Here is a 15,146-nt window from a genome sequence, read left to right on the forward strand (position 1 = left end):
TCTTTGGATGGTCTTTTGTCAATCAATGCAAACTGTGGTAGTGGTGTTTTACGATATGAACATTTCTTCACTGGGAATTGGTCTGAACCCCAGCAACTTATTTAGTAAATGATGCTGAACAGCTGTCAGATGGGAATGACTTTGCGATCTGGGTTAACCTTGAACCAGTGACCTAAGTGTGAAAAGTTCCATGCTCTTTTAACAATTCCCTGAAACATTAAGTCTCTGCAATGGAGAAATTCAGTCTTTGTTTTCCCATAAACATGCTGTTGAAAAGAAAAAAATCAGTATGTTGTATTAGTGAGTTTTATGTATCTAGAGACTGCAGTACTATGTATTTTTTGAAGGCTGCATGTGCCAGGTTTGGTGGAGGTCTCGTGTTTACTAGAATTTTAATTGTGTATGAAAAACTATCTTACAGTTTCTCTTACCTTTACTTCCAGGCAACTACAGTAAGCAGCAAAACTTCACCCAAAGGGAATGCAATGAGCAACTTCTTTGGAAAAGCTGCCATGAGTAAGCATGATATAATATGCATCTGTCTCCTGAAATCATTGTGGTAATGGGTGGGCTAATTGTAGTAAGGAACTACTTTGGAACATTAGGAAATCATTGTTTAAGTAAAGTATTGAAGCAGTTAAAATATGGATGTTAACAAGTGTGTATGCTTTGCTATATAGGAGAATTGTAAGTGGAATATTTTATACTAGAAACTTACTAGGTGGAGATCAATTGGGCTGACACGTGTCATACAGATTTTTAACCCAGGAGGAATTTTTATTGCATAAAATTTTTGATTTAAAAGGAGCATTTTTGGCCAGGAAAACTGACTACTTGAAAATAGTTCCTGAAAACTGCAATACACAGTGTGTGTTAATGGTAGTGATTTGAGAGAAAAAGCAAAGGAGGAAGAGGTAGCTGGTCTTGGAATTTAGATCATTTGTGGGATAATAAAGAGCGGACAATTGGAATGGATGAATGAGGGAGATTTTTACCATGAATCCAAATAAATACTTAATATCTACAAAGAGCCCAAGATCAGAAGAACACGTTCTAAAAAGTGGAGAAGCTGACATAAAATGGAAAGGTAACTAATTTGGAATAAATGACTTTCTTCCTCTACTCTGTTGCCATGTGTGGTGTGCTGTGTACTACTCTGGTACTGAGCTCCTGCAAATACACCCCTTCAATGACCTTTGTCTGGTGACTGAAAGGATGGAGTAGCATTGCCAGGAACAAGGGGGCAGAGAGAAACTTGGCTCTTGGAAACTAATATCTGTTTTCCCTAGCCTCAGAAACTTTATCTCAAGTCTCTGGCAGTGACAAACAATGATTGGGTCCTCTGACTTTTGCCGCTCAACATGCGGATGGTCATTTTGTATCATAGGTGAGATGTGTTACCTAGCTAGGATCGCTGAAATTTTGCTAGATGAAGCAGCTGGCCCGTTTTTGATGGACCTTCATCCAACTGACATCTTGATTCAGCATGAGCCAAAGGATGGGTGCCAGAAAGATGCTGATGGGAATTTTATTAGAGCTGTCAGCAGTCTCTGATCCCATTGATCATGAGGTTTTGTTGACTCAATTATTGAATACTTACTCTTACTCCTTGAAATATCTAAGATGTGGGTTTTAGTTGTCTTTTCTCCTATTCAGTATACATGTAAGGCTGCTGAGTGAAATCAAGGCATTGTGGTTAGACTGCTGGTGTATAAGACCACTGCCTATCATTCTGCCTATCAGTATCAATATTGTCTCACTTGTTCTTTGTATTCCCCTGTCTGTGTCCCTCTGTCTCTTGTCTCGTACTTAGATTATAATCTCTTTGGGGCAGGGCCCATCTCTTTAGTCTGTGATTGTACAGTGCCTAGCACAGCTGGGTCCTAAGTTATAATTATGGCTCCTCAGTGCTGTGGTAATACAAGTAATAATCATGGGCTACAGTGTCATGACCATAGAGGCTAAACACAACTCCATCTGCAGTTCATCAGTCCTGGATTTTGCTGTTTCTCTGCTTCTCGTACCTGACTAATATTTGGACTTGGATAGGAGTGAAGTGGCTGAGCTGAACCCAGAAGATGGAAATTATGTTGCGTTGAGGGATTCATCTAAAGCAGTAGAGGGGAGCATGCGTGTCCTTTCATATGGAAGTGTAGTGGTTCCCTTTTTCTGGTATGGCTTGCAGTTGTAAGGTCATATAGGATTCCTTGATGCTTTTGGATTTGGTCTGTAATTACTACTTCCATCTGTGGCTGACTGAGACTACAAGCTTTCCTTTTGCGTGCAGACACTGTTTATTAATTCCTTTGTCACTTCCAGTCCATGTCGAATAACCAGTGTGCGCTCTTACTTTGTTTGTATTATTCACAGATAAGCTTAAAGTCAACTCTGAGTGTGAACAGCCAAAGGAAGAAAAAACAGTAGCCAAGCCCTCAGTTTCAGCAGTGGAACCAAAATCACCCCCCAGTGCAGCAGTGGAGAAACCTGGGAAGAAAATGGAGCCTATAAAAATTCAGCAGAAGGACAAAAGAAGGTAGAGCAGTGGTTTTCAAACTCTGATCTATAGGTCCGCTTGCTGATGGTCTGCAGAGAGCTGCCTGGTCACATGGTGCTGGCTCAAATCCTTGTTTCCAGCAACATAAATTGCATTAAAGACAGCTAAAAATATATTAAAAAATTTTCCTGGTATTTCTTTTCCATGTAAGCAATAGCTGTAGCTACAATAGGGACATTATGCAATTGCAAATGGTAGGGCAGTAGTCCAGGTAATCACCAGTGAGCGGGGGAGGTGTTCTACGAGACAATCTCTTTATGAAGTTGCGGCCCACACTGAACAAACTTGGTAACCTCTAAGAGCAATATGGGGAGCTGGCAAGAGCACCTGTATTGCAGGGTAGATTTATATTCCCAAGCTTGTGTACAGACAGCTTTCAACATGTGAAGTTCTGCTTGATGGTTGAAGTAACTGATGTACTGCTGCATTTTAAGACACTGAATTACTTTGGGTGGTGTTCCAAGTAAAATTAAGTGAAGTCCTGTGTTTTTAATCCAACCCAAGCTGACAGACCAAAAATCATCACAGCCTCATGGCTGTTTGGTGGCCTGGGTATAATTAATTGGTGGTCTCATTCCATTTCCTGCTGCATAGGTATACACATCACCCAGCTCGCTGTCACAGCTGCTGCTAATTGGCTTCCTTGTAGATCGTCTCATTTGAGAAGCCAAGGGCCTGGAAACTGCACGTTGGCAGTGCAGTGTAGGGAAGGCTACTTGGGTTTACCTGTTCTATGAATATGCAGAGGCCTTCAGCCTCCAGGGCTTTTAGTCTGGCATGTCGCGCCAGCTCTAAAAGAAGAAAGAAGCTGTTTTACTTTTCCAGTAGCAAAATGCGATTACATTAAAAAAGTCTTTAAAAAATGGCTCCAGAAATCTGAGACACTACCTCATAGTCAGTGGCAAGGAGTCTATCAAAATAACTTCTGAGAAGGTCTGTTAGGACACTAGTTCTTAGAAGGCTGAGCTGTGGTGACGAGGTCAGTAATGCACTCCTGCCAGGCTACCTTGGTCAAGCAAGATGAGGTTCTAGACAAACCTCTCTGCATGCTGCACTGGAGGGGTGCTAGAGAAATTTTCACCATATGAAGAGCTGGGACTGGGTGAGAAGTATGGACTTTTTGTTGTTGTTGTTGTTGTTGTTGTTGTTTAGGACCAGCCGTGTGTGTGTGTGTGTGTGTGTGTATCCACTTACGTACTTAGTTGTGCGTTTTGGAGATGTCTGCAAGGTACTTGTTTTCCTTGTAATCTGAAGATTGTAATTTATGAAGATTGTAGTTGCCTAAATCTGTCTTTTTTTATAAGCACACTAGAGGGGTGAAACATGTTCAATTTGTTCCTTTGTGGCAGTAGAGCGAAGAGGGTGGATATGTCAGATAACGAGGGGAAAGAGGATGAAAATCTGAAGAAAAAGAGGAGGCGAATCAAGCGACCTCAGTCTGACAGCAGTGAAGATGAAGGTAAAAAGATGTGATTATAAGAAACTAACCAAGGAAACCTGGGGCAGGGGTTCTTGTTTTGACCATATTACTAAGTGATACCACCACCAAAGCTGTTAAAGTCAACACTTGAGGGAATAATTTGGAAGACCTGAGAAGTATTTGTGGGCCCAGTATCCATGCAAGTGGCTGCAGTCTGAGGTTTTTTTCAATATTTTTGCCACAAGCCACCTTAGTGTACATTCTGGAGGCCCCGAGTAATTTGGTCTTATCGTAGCTGAGCTCACACCTGGCTCTGTCCTCTGCGAGTATGTTGCCAGTTGCTCTAACTTGTGCAAAGTGGTTTCTTTGATATCCTATAAAAGGTATAGCGCCCTCCTCAGTGTCATAACCAGTTCATTTAGTAAATTGTAAGTAGGGTGCCCCAGGAGTTAGTTTTTAGGATCTTGAGTATTCATAATGCTTATAGAAATGGTTTGGATGACAATACTAAAAGTGAGACTTTCAAGAATACAGATAATAGAGAAACGGGAGGCAGATCAATACAGCCTGACCCAGCAACATGCTGAGTGTTCTTGATGCTCATTGACTTTTTGATAGAAGCTGAATGCACAGAACTTTGCAAGATAGGGGCCTGTAACAAGGAACAGCACAGCCAGATTCCAAAGGATTTGGGTATTGGAGGTCACAGATGCCGTTCAATGTAGATAATTGGGAACCAAATTGGGGAATGCGTGTTAAATGAAACAATCGTTCAACAAGCTGATCAGGAAAAGAATTTGGAGATCATTGAAAAATGAATGAAACCATCATTCAGTGCACAACAACAAGAAAAGGTACAACAGATGCTAGGTTGTATTGGAAAAGGATTGGAATGCAGAATGAGAATTTGCTTTGAGAAATACTGTGCAGTGTTCAAGAAACATTCCTAAAATGAATAGAAGTTGTCATAGAAGTTAGATATGGGAAAGGTCTCTTAGATTATTTTGTCAATCTCCCTGCTAATGCAGAATTGCTTTCTTTTTTCACGTTTTGTCCAATCTAGTTTCAGATGTCCCACATGATTGGACTTCTACCGCTTCCCTTGTGAAACTGTTCCTCAGCCTGATTAAATCTCTCAGGGACTTTTCCCTGATGTTCCATCTTAATTTTGCCTTTCTTAATTTATTCACATTATTCCTAAATACAACTCCTTGTACACTGTTTTAAAAAACACAACAAAACCCTGCTCACCCTCCTTGGTATTTACATCTTCATGTTATCTGGCCTTTCCCTTTAGTTCCCAAGCTCTTATAAGGGAAGATTAAAATCAGCCTGTTTAGCCACCTGATCATTTTCATTGCTCTTCTATGATTTTCTTCCAGTTTGTCAAGATCATTCTGGTAAGAAAGTGACCAGAACCAAATGCATTATTTCAAGTTTCCAGTAGAGCCAAAGAAAGAGACTATTCCACTGCTGTGCATGTGTAACCCAATGTTTCATTGGCCTGTTTTTTTGCTGCTATATTGCATTGCAAGTGCATCATATTTGCTGTTCACCAACACTTCTGTCTCTCTTCTGCATTAGAGTTCTTCTGGTCTCTCCCATTCAATATCTGCTCTGGATTATTATATTTTGAGTAGTTAGGTCTTCTGAGTATACTATCTTGTCACTTACCCCTGGATCAAGTTTTAAGGTATATGTGTTCTCTTCTTCCTGTCTGGGTGTCTCTAGCACAGGGCAGGCAAACTATTTGGCTCGAGGACCACGTCTGGGAATAGAAATTGTATGGTGGGCCATGAGTGCTCACAAAATTGGGGTTGGGATGCAGGAGGGGGGTGAGGGCTCTGGTTAGGGGTGCGGGCTCTGGGGTGGGGCTGGGGATGAGGAGTTTGGGGGCATAGGAGGCTGCTCTGAGCTGGGATTGAGGGGTTTGGAGGGCGGGAGGGGGATCAGGGCTGGGGCAGAGGCGTGGGAAGGGGTGCAGGTTCCCACTGGTGGTGTGGGCTCTGGGGTGGGGCTGGGGATGAGAGGTTTGGGGTGCTGGGGGGTGCTCCTGGCTGGGATCGAAGGGTTTGGAGAGCAGGAGGGAGATCAGGGCTGGGGCAAGGAGTTGGGGTGTGGGGAGAGGCTCAGGAGTGCAGGCTCTGAGTGCTGCTTACCTCAAACGGCTCCCGGAAGCAGGGGCGTGTCCCTTCCCTGGCTCCAACGCGGAGGCGTGGCCAGGCAGCTCTACATGCTACCCCATCCGCAGGCACTGCCCCTGCAGCTCCCATTGAAGCGCCGGAGGGGGCCATTGGAGCATGGAGGAGCTGGAGCGGGGCCATGCTGCAGTTTCCAGGAGCCACGTGGTACAGCCCCGGCCCAGCGCCCTGGCCAGAGCGGGGCCGAGCTGCATGGTGCAGTTCCCGTCCCAGTGCCCTGGCCAGAGCTTGCGGGCCATAGATTGCCCACCCCTGCTCTAGTAAATTACCTCAGTTGTCCTTCCTTTGTTTTCAGTTTTCTGTTCATTGTCTCTTTACTCTAAGAATGTTGCCACCAGACTTTTAATAAAATTAGAAATATAAGAACTGCCACACAGGATCACACCAGTGGTTCATCTGGCCCAGTATCCTGTCTCTGAATATGTAGCTCATAAGTGTTGTAAATAGTTTTGGCATAGTGCTACCTCTCTTCCCCTTTTGCCCCAGTTCACTTAAATTGATTGTAGCCAACCCGAGTCAGTTTTGAATCCAGAAGACTGGTACCTCTATTGCTTAGGCAAAGACCTTCTCAATCAAATCTGATTTAAAAACAAGGAGGGGCTGGAATTCATTGGAGTACTCAGACAAGAGCAGTGTGTCATCAGCAGAAATGCATAACATTCAGTGTGTTTAATATAAGAACAAGAATATAATAGATTCCAGTGCTTTGTGAATCCAAGCTCCCGCCTTGTTTGTATCCTGTTCGTTTTAGAAGATTTTCACTTGAGCGATGTAGTTAGCAATTTGTCAAATTAGGCTTTGTCTAGGCTAGAAAGTGTTGCTGCTTTGATTTTATCAGTATAATTAAAGTGTGTCAAAACCTTCGCTAGGGTGAATGCAGTTATACCTGTATAGCTTACAGTAGTTCAGGAAGTCCATTACAATGTATTGGTATAAGGCACCTTTATACTGGTATACAGGAAACAGATCACACCCCTAACCAAATTTAGGTTGCTAGGTGAGAGATTGAAGTCCAGGACCTCCATGGGAGCATTCTCTGCAATGCTTCCAGTTCCACGCGCAGCGCCAGTTAGACAAGCAAACTTGCAGGGTCTGAATGCGTGGATGAGACAATGGTATAGGGAGGAAGGGTTTAGATTTATTAGGAACTGGGGAAACTTTTTGGGAAATGGGGAGCCTATACAGGAACAATGAGCTCCACCTAAACCAAAATGGAATCAGATTGCTGGCACTAAACACTAATAAGGTCATACAGCAGTTTTGGGGGAAAGCTGACAGGTGTGGAGGAGCACATACATGGTTCAGGGGAGGATCTATTAATAGAGATTCTCTGTGTCCTAGTAAGGAGTAGGGGATGGAAGATAATAAAATACAGGTAGGATCTGATGAGAAACAGTCAAATGAAAAAGAATCCCATTCAGTTACATCACGTAATGGCAGACAGCTAAAAAGTGACAACTTTTTAAAATGCTTATATACAAATGCTAGAAGTCTAAATAATAAGATGGGTGAACTAGAGTTCCTTGTGTATGATATCATCGATTTAATAGACTATGACAAGTTGAATCACAGAAACCCCCTTGGGGACTGCCACCTGTTGTGTTGAGGCTACCTCTGAGCCCGTTTTTCCCCCTGGGACTTCAGAACCTTGCCTTGTTTGAGCCAGACACACTTGCCTGCTGCAAACATAGACTTAGGTCTGAACCACGTCCCCTAAAAGCTTCAGGCTTAACTGAAAACAGCTTAAGTGTTCCTGTCTCCAACACTCAGATGCCCAGCTCTCAATGGGGTCCAAACCCCAAATAAATCAGTTTTACCCTACATAAAGCTTATACAGGGTAAACTCATAAATCGTTCACCCTCTAGAACACCGATAAAGATGTACAGCTGTTTTTCCTCTCTCCCTCCTCCTTCTGTGGCCCCTCCTCCCCCCAGTATTGATACATACTCTAGGTTAATTAATAAGTAAAAAGTGATTGTATTAAATAGAAGTAGGTTTCAAGTGGTTCCAAGTAATAATGGACAGAGCAAAGTGAATTATCAAGCAAAATAAAATAAAACACGCAAGTCTAAGCCTAATACAGTAAGAAAACTGAATACAGATAAAATCTAACCCTGGATGTTTCACTACGCTTCTATCACAGACTGGACGCCTTCCTAGTCTGAGCACAATCCTTTCCCCTGGTACAGCCCTTGTTCCAGCTTAGGTGGTGGCTAGGGGATTTCTCATGACTGCAGCCCCCTTTGTTCTGTTCCACCCCCTTATATAGCTTTGGCACAAGGCGGGAATCTTCTTGTCTCTCTGCGTCCCCACCCCTCCTTCTAAATGGAAAAGCACCAGGTTTAAGATGGATTTCAGTTCCAGGTGACGTGGTCACATGTCCTGTGAGACTCCAAGCCTTCATTCCTTCCAGCCTGACTCACAGGAAGGCCTGCAAGCAAACAGAGCCATCCCCAGTCAATTGTCCTGGTTGATGGGAGCTATCAAGATTTCAAACCACCATTAATGGCCCACACTTTGCATAACTACAGTAGGCTCTCAGAGTTATATTTCATATTTCTAGTTTCAGGCTCAAGAATGATGCGTACGTACAAATAGGATGACCACACTCAGTAGATTATAAGATTTTTTTAATGATACCTTACAAGAAACCTTTTGCATGAAGCATATTCCAGTTACATTATATTCACACTCATTAGCATATTTTCATAAAATCATGTAGAGTGCAACGTCACATAGGCATCACAGAAACTTGGTGGAATGAGGATAATCAATGGGACACAGTAATACCAGAATACAAAATATATCGGAAGGACAGAACAGGTTGTGCTGGTGGGGCAGTGGCACTATTTGTGAAAGAAAGCGTAGAATCAAGACACCATAATAGAGGCTCAACTTAAATATATACCCCAAATTAAAAAACATACTAAGAGAACCAAAAAAGTGCTACCATGGCTAAACAACAAAGTAAAAGAAGCAGTGAGAGGCAACAAGGCGTCCTTTAAAAAGTGGAAGTTAAATCCTAGTGAGGAAAATAGAAAGCAGCATAAACTCTGGCAAGTGAAGTGTAAAAATATAATTAGGAAGGCCAAAAAAGAATTTGAAGAACAGCTAGCCAAAGACTCAAAGTAATATCAAAACAATTTTAAAGTACATCAGAAGCAGGAAGCTTGCTAAACAACCAGTGGGGCCATTGAACGATAGAGATGCTAAAGGAGTATTCAAGAACAATAAGGCCATTGCGGAGAAACTAAATGAATTCTTTGCATTGGTCTTCACAGCTGAGGATGTGAGGGAGATTCCCAAACCTAAGCCATTTTTTTTAGGTGACAGATCTGAGGAACTGACCCAGATAGAGGTGTCATTAGAGGAGGCTTTGGAACAAATTGATCAATTAAACAGTAATAAGATACTAGGACCAGATGGTATTCACGCATGAGTTCTGAAGGAACTCAAATGTGAAATTGCAGAACTACTAACTGTGGCTTGTAACCTATCGTTTAAATCCGCTTCTGTACCAGATGACTGGAGGATAGCTAATGAGAAGCCAATTTTTAAAAAGGGCTCCAGAGGTGATCCTGGCAATTAGAGGCTAGTAAGCCTGAGTTCAGTATCGGGCAAACTGGTTGAAACTATAGTAAAGAACAGAATTGTTAGGCATATATTGAACATAATTTGTCGGGGAAGAGTCAACATGGATTTTGTAAAGGGAAATCATGTCTCACCAATCTACTAGAATTCTTTGAGAGGGTCAACAAGCATGTGGACAAGGGGGATCCAGTGGATATAGTGTACTTAGATTTTCAGAGAGCCTGTGACAATATTCTTCACCAAAGGCTCTCAAGCAAGTAAGCTGTTATGGGATAAGAGGGAAGTTCCTCTCATGGATTGGTAACTGGTTAAAAGATAAGAAACAAAGGGTAGGAATAAATGGTCAGTTCTCAGAATGAAGAGAGGTAAATAGTGGTGTCCCCCGGGGTCTGTACTGGGACCAGTCTTATTCAACATATTCATAAATGATCTGGAAAAAGGGGTAAAGAGTGACATGGCAAAATTTGTAGATGATACAAAACTACTCAATATAAATCCAAAGTATACTGGGAAGAGCTACAAAGGGATCTCTCAACACTGGGTGACTGGTGAAGAAAATGACAGCTGAAACTCAATGTTGATAAATGCGAAGTAATGCACATTGGAAAACATAATCCCAACTATACATATAAAATGCTGGAGTCTAAATTAGCTGAAAACATTCACTCAATGTGTAGCGGCAGTCAAAAAAGCTAACAATGTTGGGAATCATTAAGAAAGGGATAGATAAGATGACGGAAAATATCATATTGCCTCTATATAAATCCATGGCATGTCCACATCTTGAATACTGTGTGCAGATGTGGTCGCCCTATCTCAAAAAAGATAGTTATATTGGAATTGGAAAAGGTTCAGAAAACGGCAACAAAAATGATTAGGGCTGTGGAATGGCTTCCGTATGAGATATTAATAAGACAGGGACTTTTAGGCTTGGAAAAGGGATGACTAAGGGGGCGGGGATATGATAGAGGTCTATAAAATCATGACTGGTGTGAAGAAAGTAAATCGGGAAGTGTTATTTACTCCTTCTCATTACGTAAGAACTAGGGTTACCAAATGAAATTGATAGGCAGCAGGTTTAAAATAAACAAAAGGAAGTATTTCTTCACACAATGCACAGTTAACCTGTGGAATTCTTTGCCAGAGGATGAAGGCCAAGACTATAATAGGGTTCAAAAAAGAACTAGATAATTTCCTGGAAGTTAGGTCCATCAATGGCTATAAGCCAGGAGGGGCAGGGGTGGTGTCTCTAGCCTCTGTTTGCCAGAAGCTGGGAATGGGCGACAGGGGATGGATCACTTGTTGATTACCTGTTCTGTTCATTCCCGATGGGGCACCTGACATTGGGCGCTGTGGGAAGACAGGATACTGGGCTAGATGGACCTTTGGTCTGACCCAGCATGGTGGTTCTTATGCTAGCAGGTTTAGTCCTCTGGCTAGCCTTTGGTGAATGTTTCAAACCTTGCAAAGGAGCTTTCCAGATTGTAGTTACTTTCAGAATAATTGCAAATGAGGAGAATTTGAAACTGTCTGCAACTTTTCACCTGGGAAGGGCTAGTAACGAGCTTTGTCTATCTCAGCAAGTAGCACCTGCAGAAAAGATCAGTGATTAGGTGTCATGGGTGAAGAGGCTCGGTGCTCTGGAACCGCTCTGAATGAAGTTCAGACAGAACCCTCCTGTAGGGTGGCACGCTGCAGGGCACACGCTCACAAGGGTGAGCTTCCTTGGCTTCATTGCTTCCTGGGTCTGACCTCAGAGTGTTCAGCATGCGTTTCACACCATGAGTTCCCATAGCGACTCCACCTGAATAGGACACCTGGGAAAGCCTTACATGCCCCCTTAAGTGGCCACGCAACCCCAGCTTCCCAGTCACCAGTGACTCTCAGCCAGTGTTGTAAAACGTCTGTAATAATAGATGTTATTAGTCATCTGGAATACAGCATAAACAGTTCTTGTTAGCAGAGAAAGTAGGAAGGTTCAGCAAAGTCCATCGGGGGGCGGGGGGAGGCAGGGCTCTGGACTCCCCTGAGTCCCAAACCAGAAGACTGCCCAGCTTCCAGCAGCCCTCCCTCAGTCATGCCTAGTTACCTGTCCTCCGTCGCTTTCCCGGACATCTCTCTTTGGTCTCCAACTCCTTCGGCTGGCTCCTTGCAGAAGATGGACCCTGGCCATCAGTTGCCAGGATTCAGTGTGTCTGGCTATTGACTGGGCCCAGGGAACTATGCGGCAATCAGACCTGTCCTCGAGGGGTCTCTGCCACAATCACCCACCCTTGTCCCACCACCTAAATACTTGTGCAACACATAGGGGGAATCTGGAGCACTCATACTGTTCATGCAAAACATTGAGAGTTCCCACTTCATCACATTAGGTTCTAGTGTTTGCATGACACCTGCCACCTATCGACTGTTTGCAGCAAGATGAAATACCGAATCATGTGATCCTGCTCGCTGTTTGTGTTTCTGTGTCTCGGTCACTGGAGTAGTTATGAGATTGAGTCCTGGTTTGAAGAACGTAATTTATTATTTAGCATTGGCAGCCAACTGTTTCACTTGAGCCCTGCTTACCCTATGAAGGTCAGCTGGCCACACGCCTGGCACAGTCAGAACTCTTAATCCTGACCTAATCGGTTGGGATAGTTACAGATCCAGAATTCATGTTACATCTACAGTATGCACGTGGCTCTACAGCCAGCAGAGGTAGGGAAGAGGTGGAGCCCAGCAGGAACTGTGTCCCCCCTGCCAACACTTCCATTGTTCTTATTAAGCAATAGGTTGGAGGAGGAAGTTTTCCCCTCACTACTAGCTCTCCCCAGGTTTGAAGTCTCACATGGTAGCAACTTTCACTTGGGCTGAAGAGAACTCTTCTTATAGCCATGTAAGTTAGTCAGAACGGTGCCTCTTGAGTGATGCAAGGTACTTCTCCCCATTCCCTGCGCTGAACTCACAACCCCTTCACATCTCTCTCCCTCTGCCGAACCCACATCTCTTACACAACTACAAACCTTGTTGGCTTCTGTCTAGCAAAGTTATGGGAAGTGCCAATGCTGCTGCTGCTCTCCACAGGCTCCAGAAGGTAACACAGCATCAGGTTTTGTTCCATTTGCAATTTGAAGCCATTGAGAACTGGGGGTCTGCAGCACCTTTGACAATTTAGCCAGTCACTTGGGGCCTAAACCTGGATTTAGGTGCCTGACATTAGGCATGCAACTTGGAACATTTTGCCCTGACTTTAATAAGACGGCAGCTTTACAGGCAAGGGCTAACTGTGCTTAACAAATGCCAGGGGAAATGCTGCAAGCCAATATGGGGGCACTGTCCCAAATGCCATCACTATGTCCAGCTCTTTTTTTCTCTTGGCAGATGTCTCCGTATCTCCCACACCTCAAGAAGCTACCCCCCCCATGCCTTCTCCAGAGCCTGCACTGAAGATTGAACAAGAACCAGAAACCACTGAGGTAAAAGCACATTATGGTGATAACTTGCATTTATATGTGTTTTTTATCTTGATATGAGGAAATCCAGGGTGTTTGCAGAAGCAGGGGTGTAGGGGGTGCTGAGGGGGGTTGGGGGGGAGGATAGTTGGTTAAACCTGACTTTGATAAAGAGACTGACAACGTTTGGCTCTTGGTGATCATGCCCATAGAAGCTCTCTATACACACCCTGTCTTAACTCTTGGTCCCTTGTGATACCCTTCAGGCTTCGACAGGAGGGAAGAAGCGGAAACGGAAGCGCGTGCTGAAATCCAAAACATTTGTGGATGATGAAGGCTGCATGGGTAAGAATAGCTAGCGTTCTCCCGCACCCACATGTAGGGGCTCACTTTATTGAAGACTCACTGGGGTTTTTTGCAAGTTTTATAGACCAAACCTATCCAGGAAAGGGCCCCACAGTATCACTTTATTCTTCTTTTCTTGAGCTCTGAGGATTCCAAGTTCACTTTCCTGAACTGTAACTGTCCCTCTGTCAGAGGAGGGTGGAGTAGAGTTGTCATTGACTGTCTCACTCTCAATCAAAAACTTTTTGAATATTTTCTTTTGTTCCCTCTTTCCTACCATTATAACCAGCACTAGCACTTTCCCTCGTTTTCAAAAATGCATACCTTTTTATTTAAAAAAAAAAAAAAGCCTCAGATTATTGATCATTCATTGGTGACACAAGCAGATAGAATGGTCCAGAATAGCTGGGTTATACCAGTGAATCTGGCCCTCAGTATAATGCGGAATACCCCAAATAAACTGGATAAGAACAACAAGCAGCATGTTTGGGATTTGGGATTTAAAACTCTAAAAAGCAAGTTCTTTGCTCCTAGCAGTCCTGTGTTCTCTTGCCCTTGGGAGGAAGCAGGTCTGAGCACAGATCTGGGAGCCAGGAATGTTTAAATTCTAACCCAGCTCTGATTCATTTGGTGATTTTGAGCAAGGCACCTATTTCCCTACCTTGCAAGAGTGTTATAAGATTTAGGTAATGTTTATAAAGTTCTTTAAATTTGAAAAACTGGTGGAAGCATTATTTATACTAAGCACAATGTGTACCTGATCCTACAAGATACTGAGTGTCCTCAATTCCTCTTGATTTGAATGGAATCCAGGGAGCTTGGCTTATTCCAGGAGAGGGATCAAGTCCTTTGTTTTATATCTCCTTTAAAGAAAGCTAAAGCTAGCAGGAAAGTAACTGGCTTCAATAGTAGCTAAAGGCTCTAGTACTAGGTTTTTGTCAGAGGAAAACAGATTTGTTGAGAATTGCTTGTTGACATGATAGTGTGTTTTGGAAGGAAAATGAAAACCTTGCTCTACAGCTAGTGGCTTTAATAAGGTCTGCATCCAGAGCTCGCCATAATGAACATTAAAGCTTTTATTACCAGCAAAGAATTCTGCATTCCTTTTTCTATTCAGCCTTTTCCAAATGCGCCAGTACTGGGAAGCTTGCCTTTTTCCCCAACTGGACCATGGGTTTAAATGGTCTCTTGTGAAATAGGCAGACCTTTGGTTTACAAATTAATATCCACTACAGTTTTATGAAGGGGAAAATAAGGCCCCTGTGGTGCACTTGAAAAAGGCTCAGAGTAGCAAGGAGAGAGTCAGATGGGGCTATGATGCTGAAGAATTGGGTAAGAAGGAAATACTACTATATGTACCAAAAATTCGCACCAGTCTGTGGTCCAGAACTTGCTGTGTCCCCATTTCATCCCGTCTCTCCACCTGCCCCATGTAGGCCTGATAATCCTATGGTCTTGCAAACCTCCTGGGCTGATATCAAATATTTGTATCATTTGAATTATGGGATTTTTCACCTTTTTAAATGAGTTAAAGCTGCCTAGATCAGAGCCAAGATATTGGATCTTCCAATCTCATTGTTTGGAATATCATCCTGCTATA

At 43.2% G+C, this 15,146-nt stretch overlaps 1 protein-coding gene across 2 annotated transcripts in view; it reads left to right on the plus strand.

Annotated features, from left to right (window-relative positions):
• POLD3 (DNA polymerase delta 3, accessory subunit) overlaps positions 1 to 15,146 on the plus strand; it is a 38,535-nt gene that overhangs the window by 17,086 nt on the left and 6,303 nt on the right. Inside the window, exons 7-11 of one of the 2 annotated variants that reach the window (XM_038382040.2) lie at positions 444 to 516; positions 2,371 to 2,533; positions 3,907 to 4,013; positions 13,131 to 13,225; positions 13,468 to 13,546. In XM_038382040.2, coding sequence (XP_038237968.1) covers positions 444 to 516; positions 2,371 to 2,533; positions 3,907 to 4,013; positions 13,131 to 13,225; positions 13,468 to 13,546 — 517 coding nt within the window. Of the gene's footprint in view, positions 1 to 443; positions 517 to 2,370; positions 2,534 to 3,903; positions 4,014 to 13,130; positions 13,226 to 13,467; positions 13,547 to 15,146 lie in introns of both variants that reach the window. The other variant, XM_038382031.1, reaches the window with a different exon arrangement.

This window comes from Dermochelys coriacea, chromosome 1, assembly GCF_009764565.3.
Source record: "Dermochelys coriacea isolate rDerCor1 chromosome 1, rDerCor1.pri.v4, whole genome shotgun sequence".
Taxonomy (NCBI): domain Eukaryota; kingdom Metazoa; phylum Chordata; order Testudines; family Dermochelyidae; genus Dermochelys; species Dermochelys coriacea.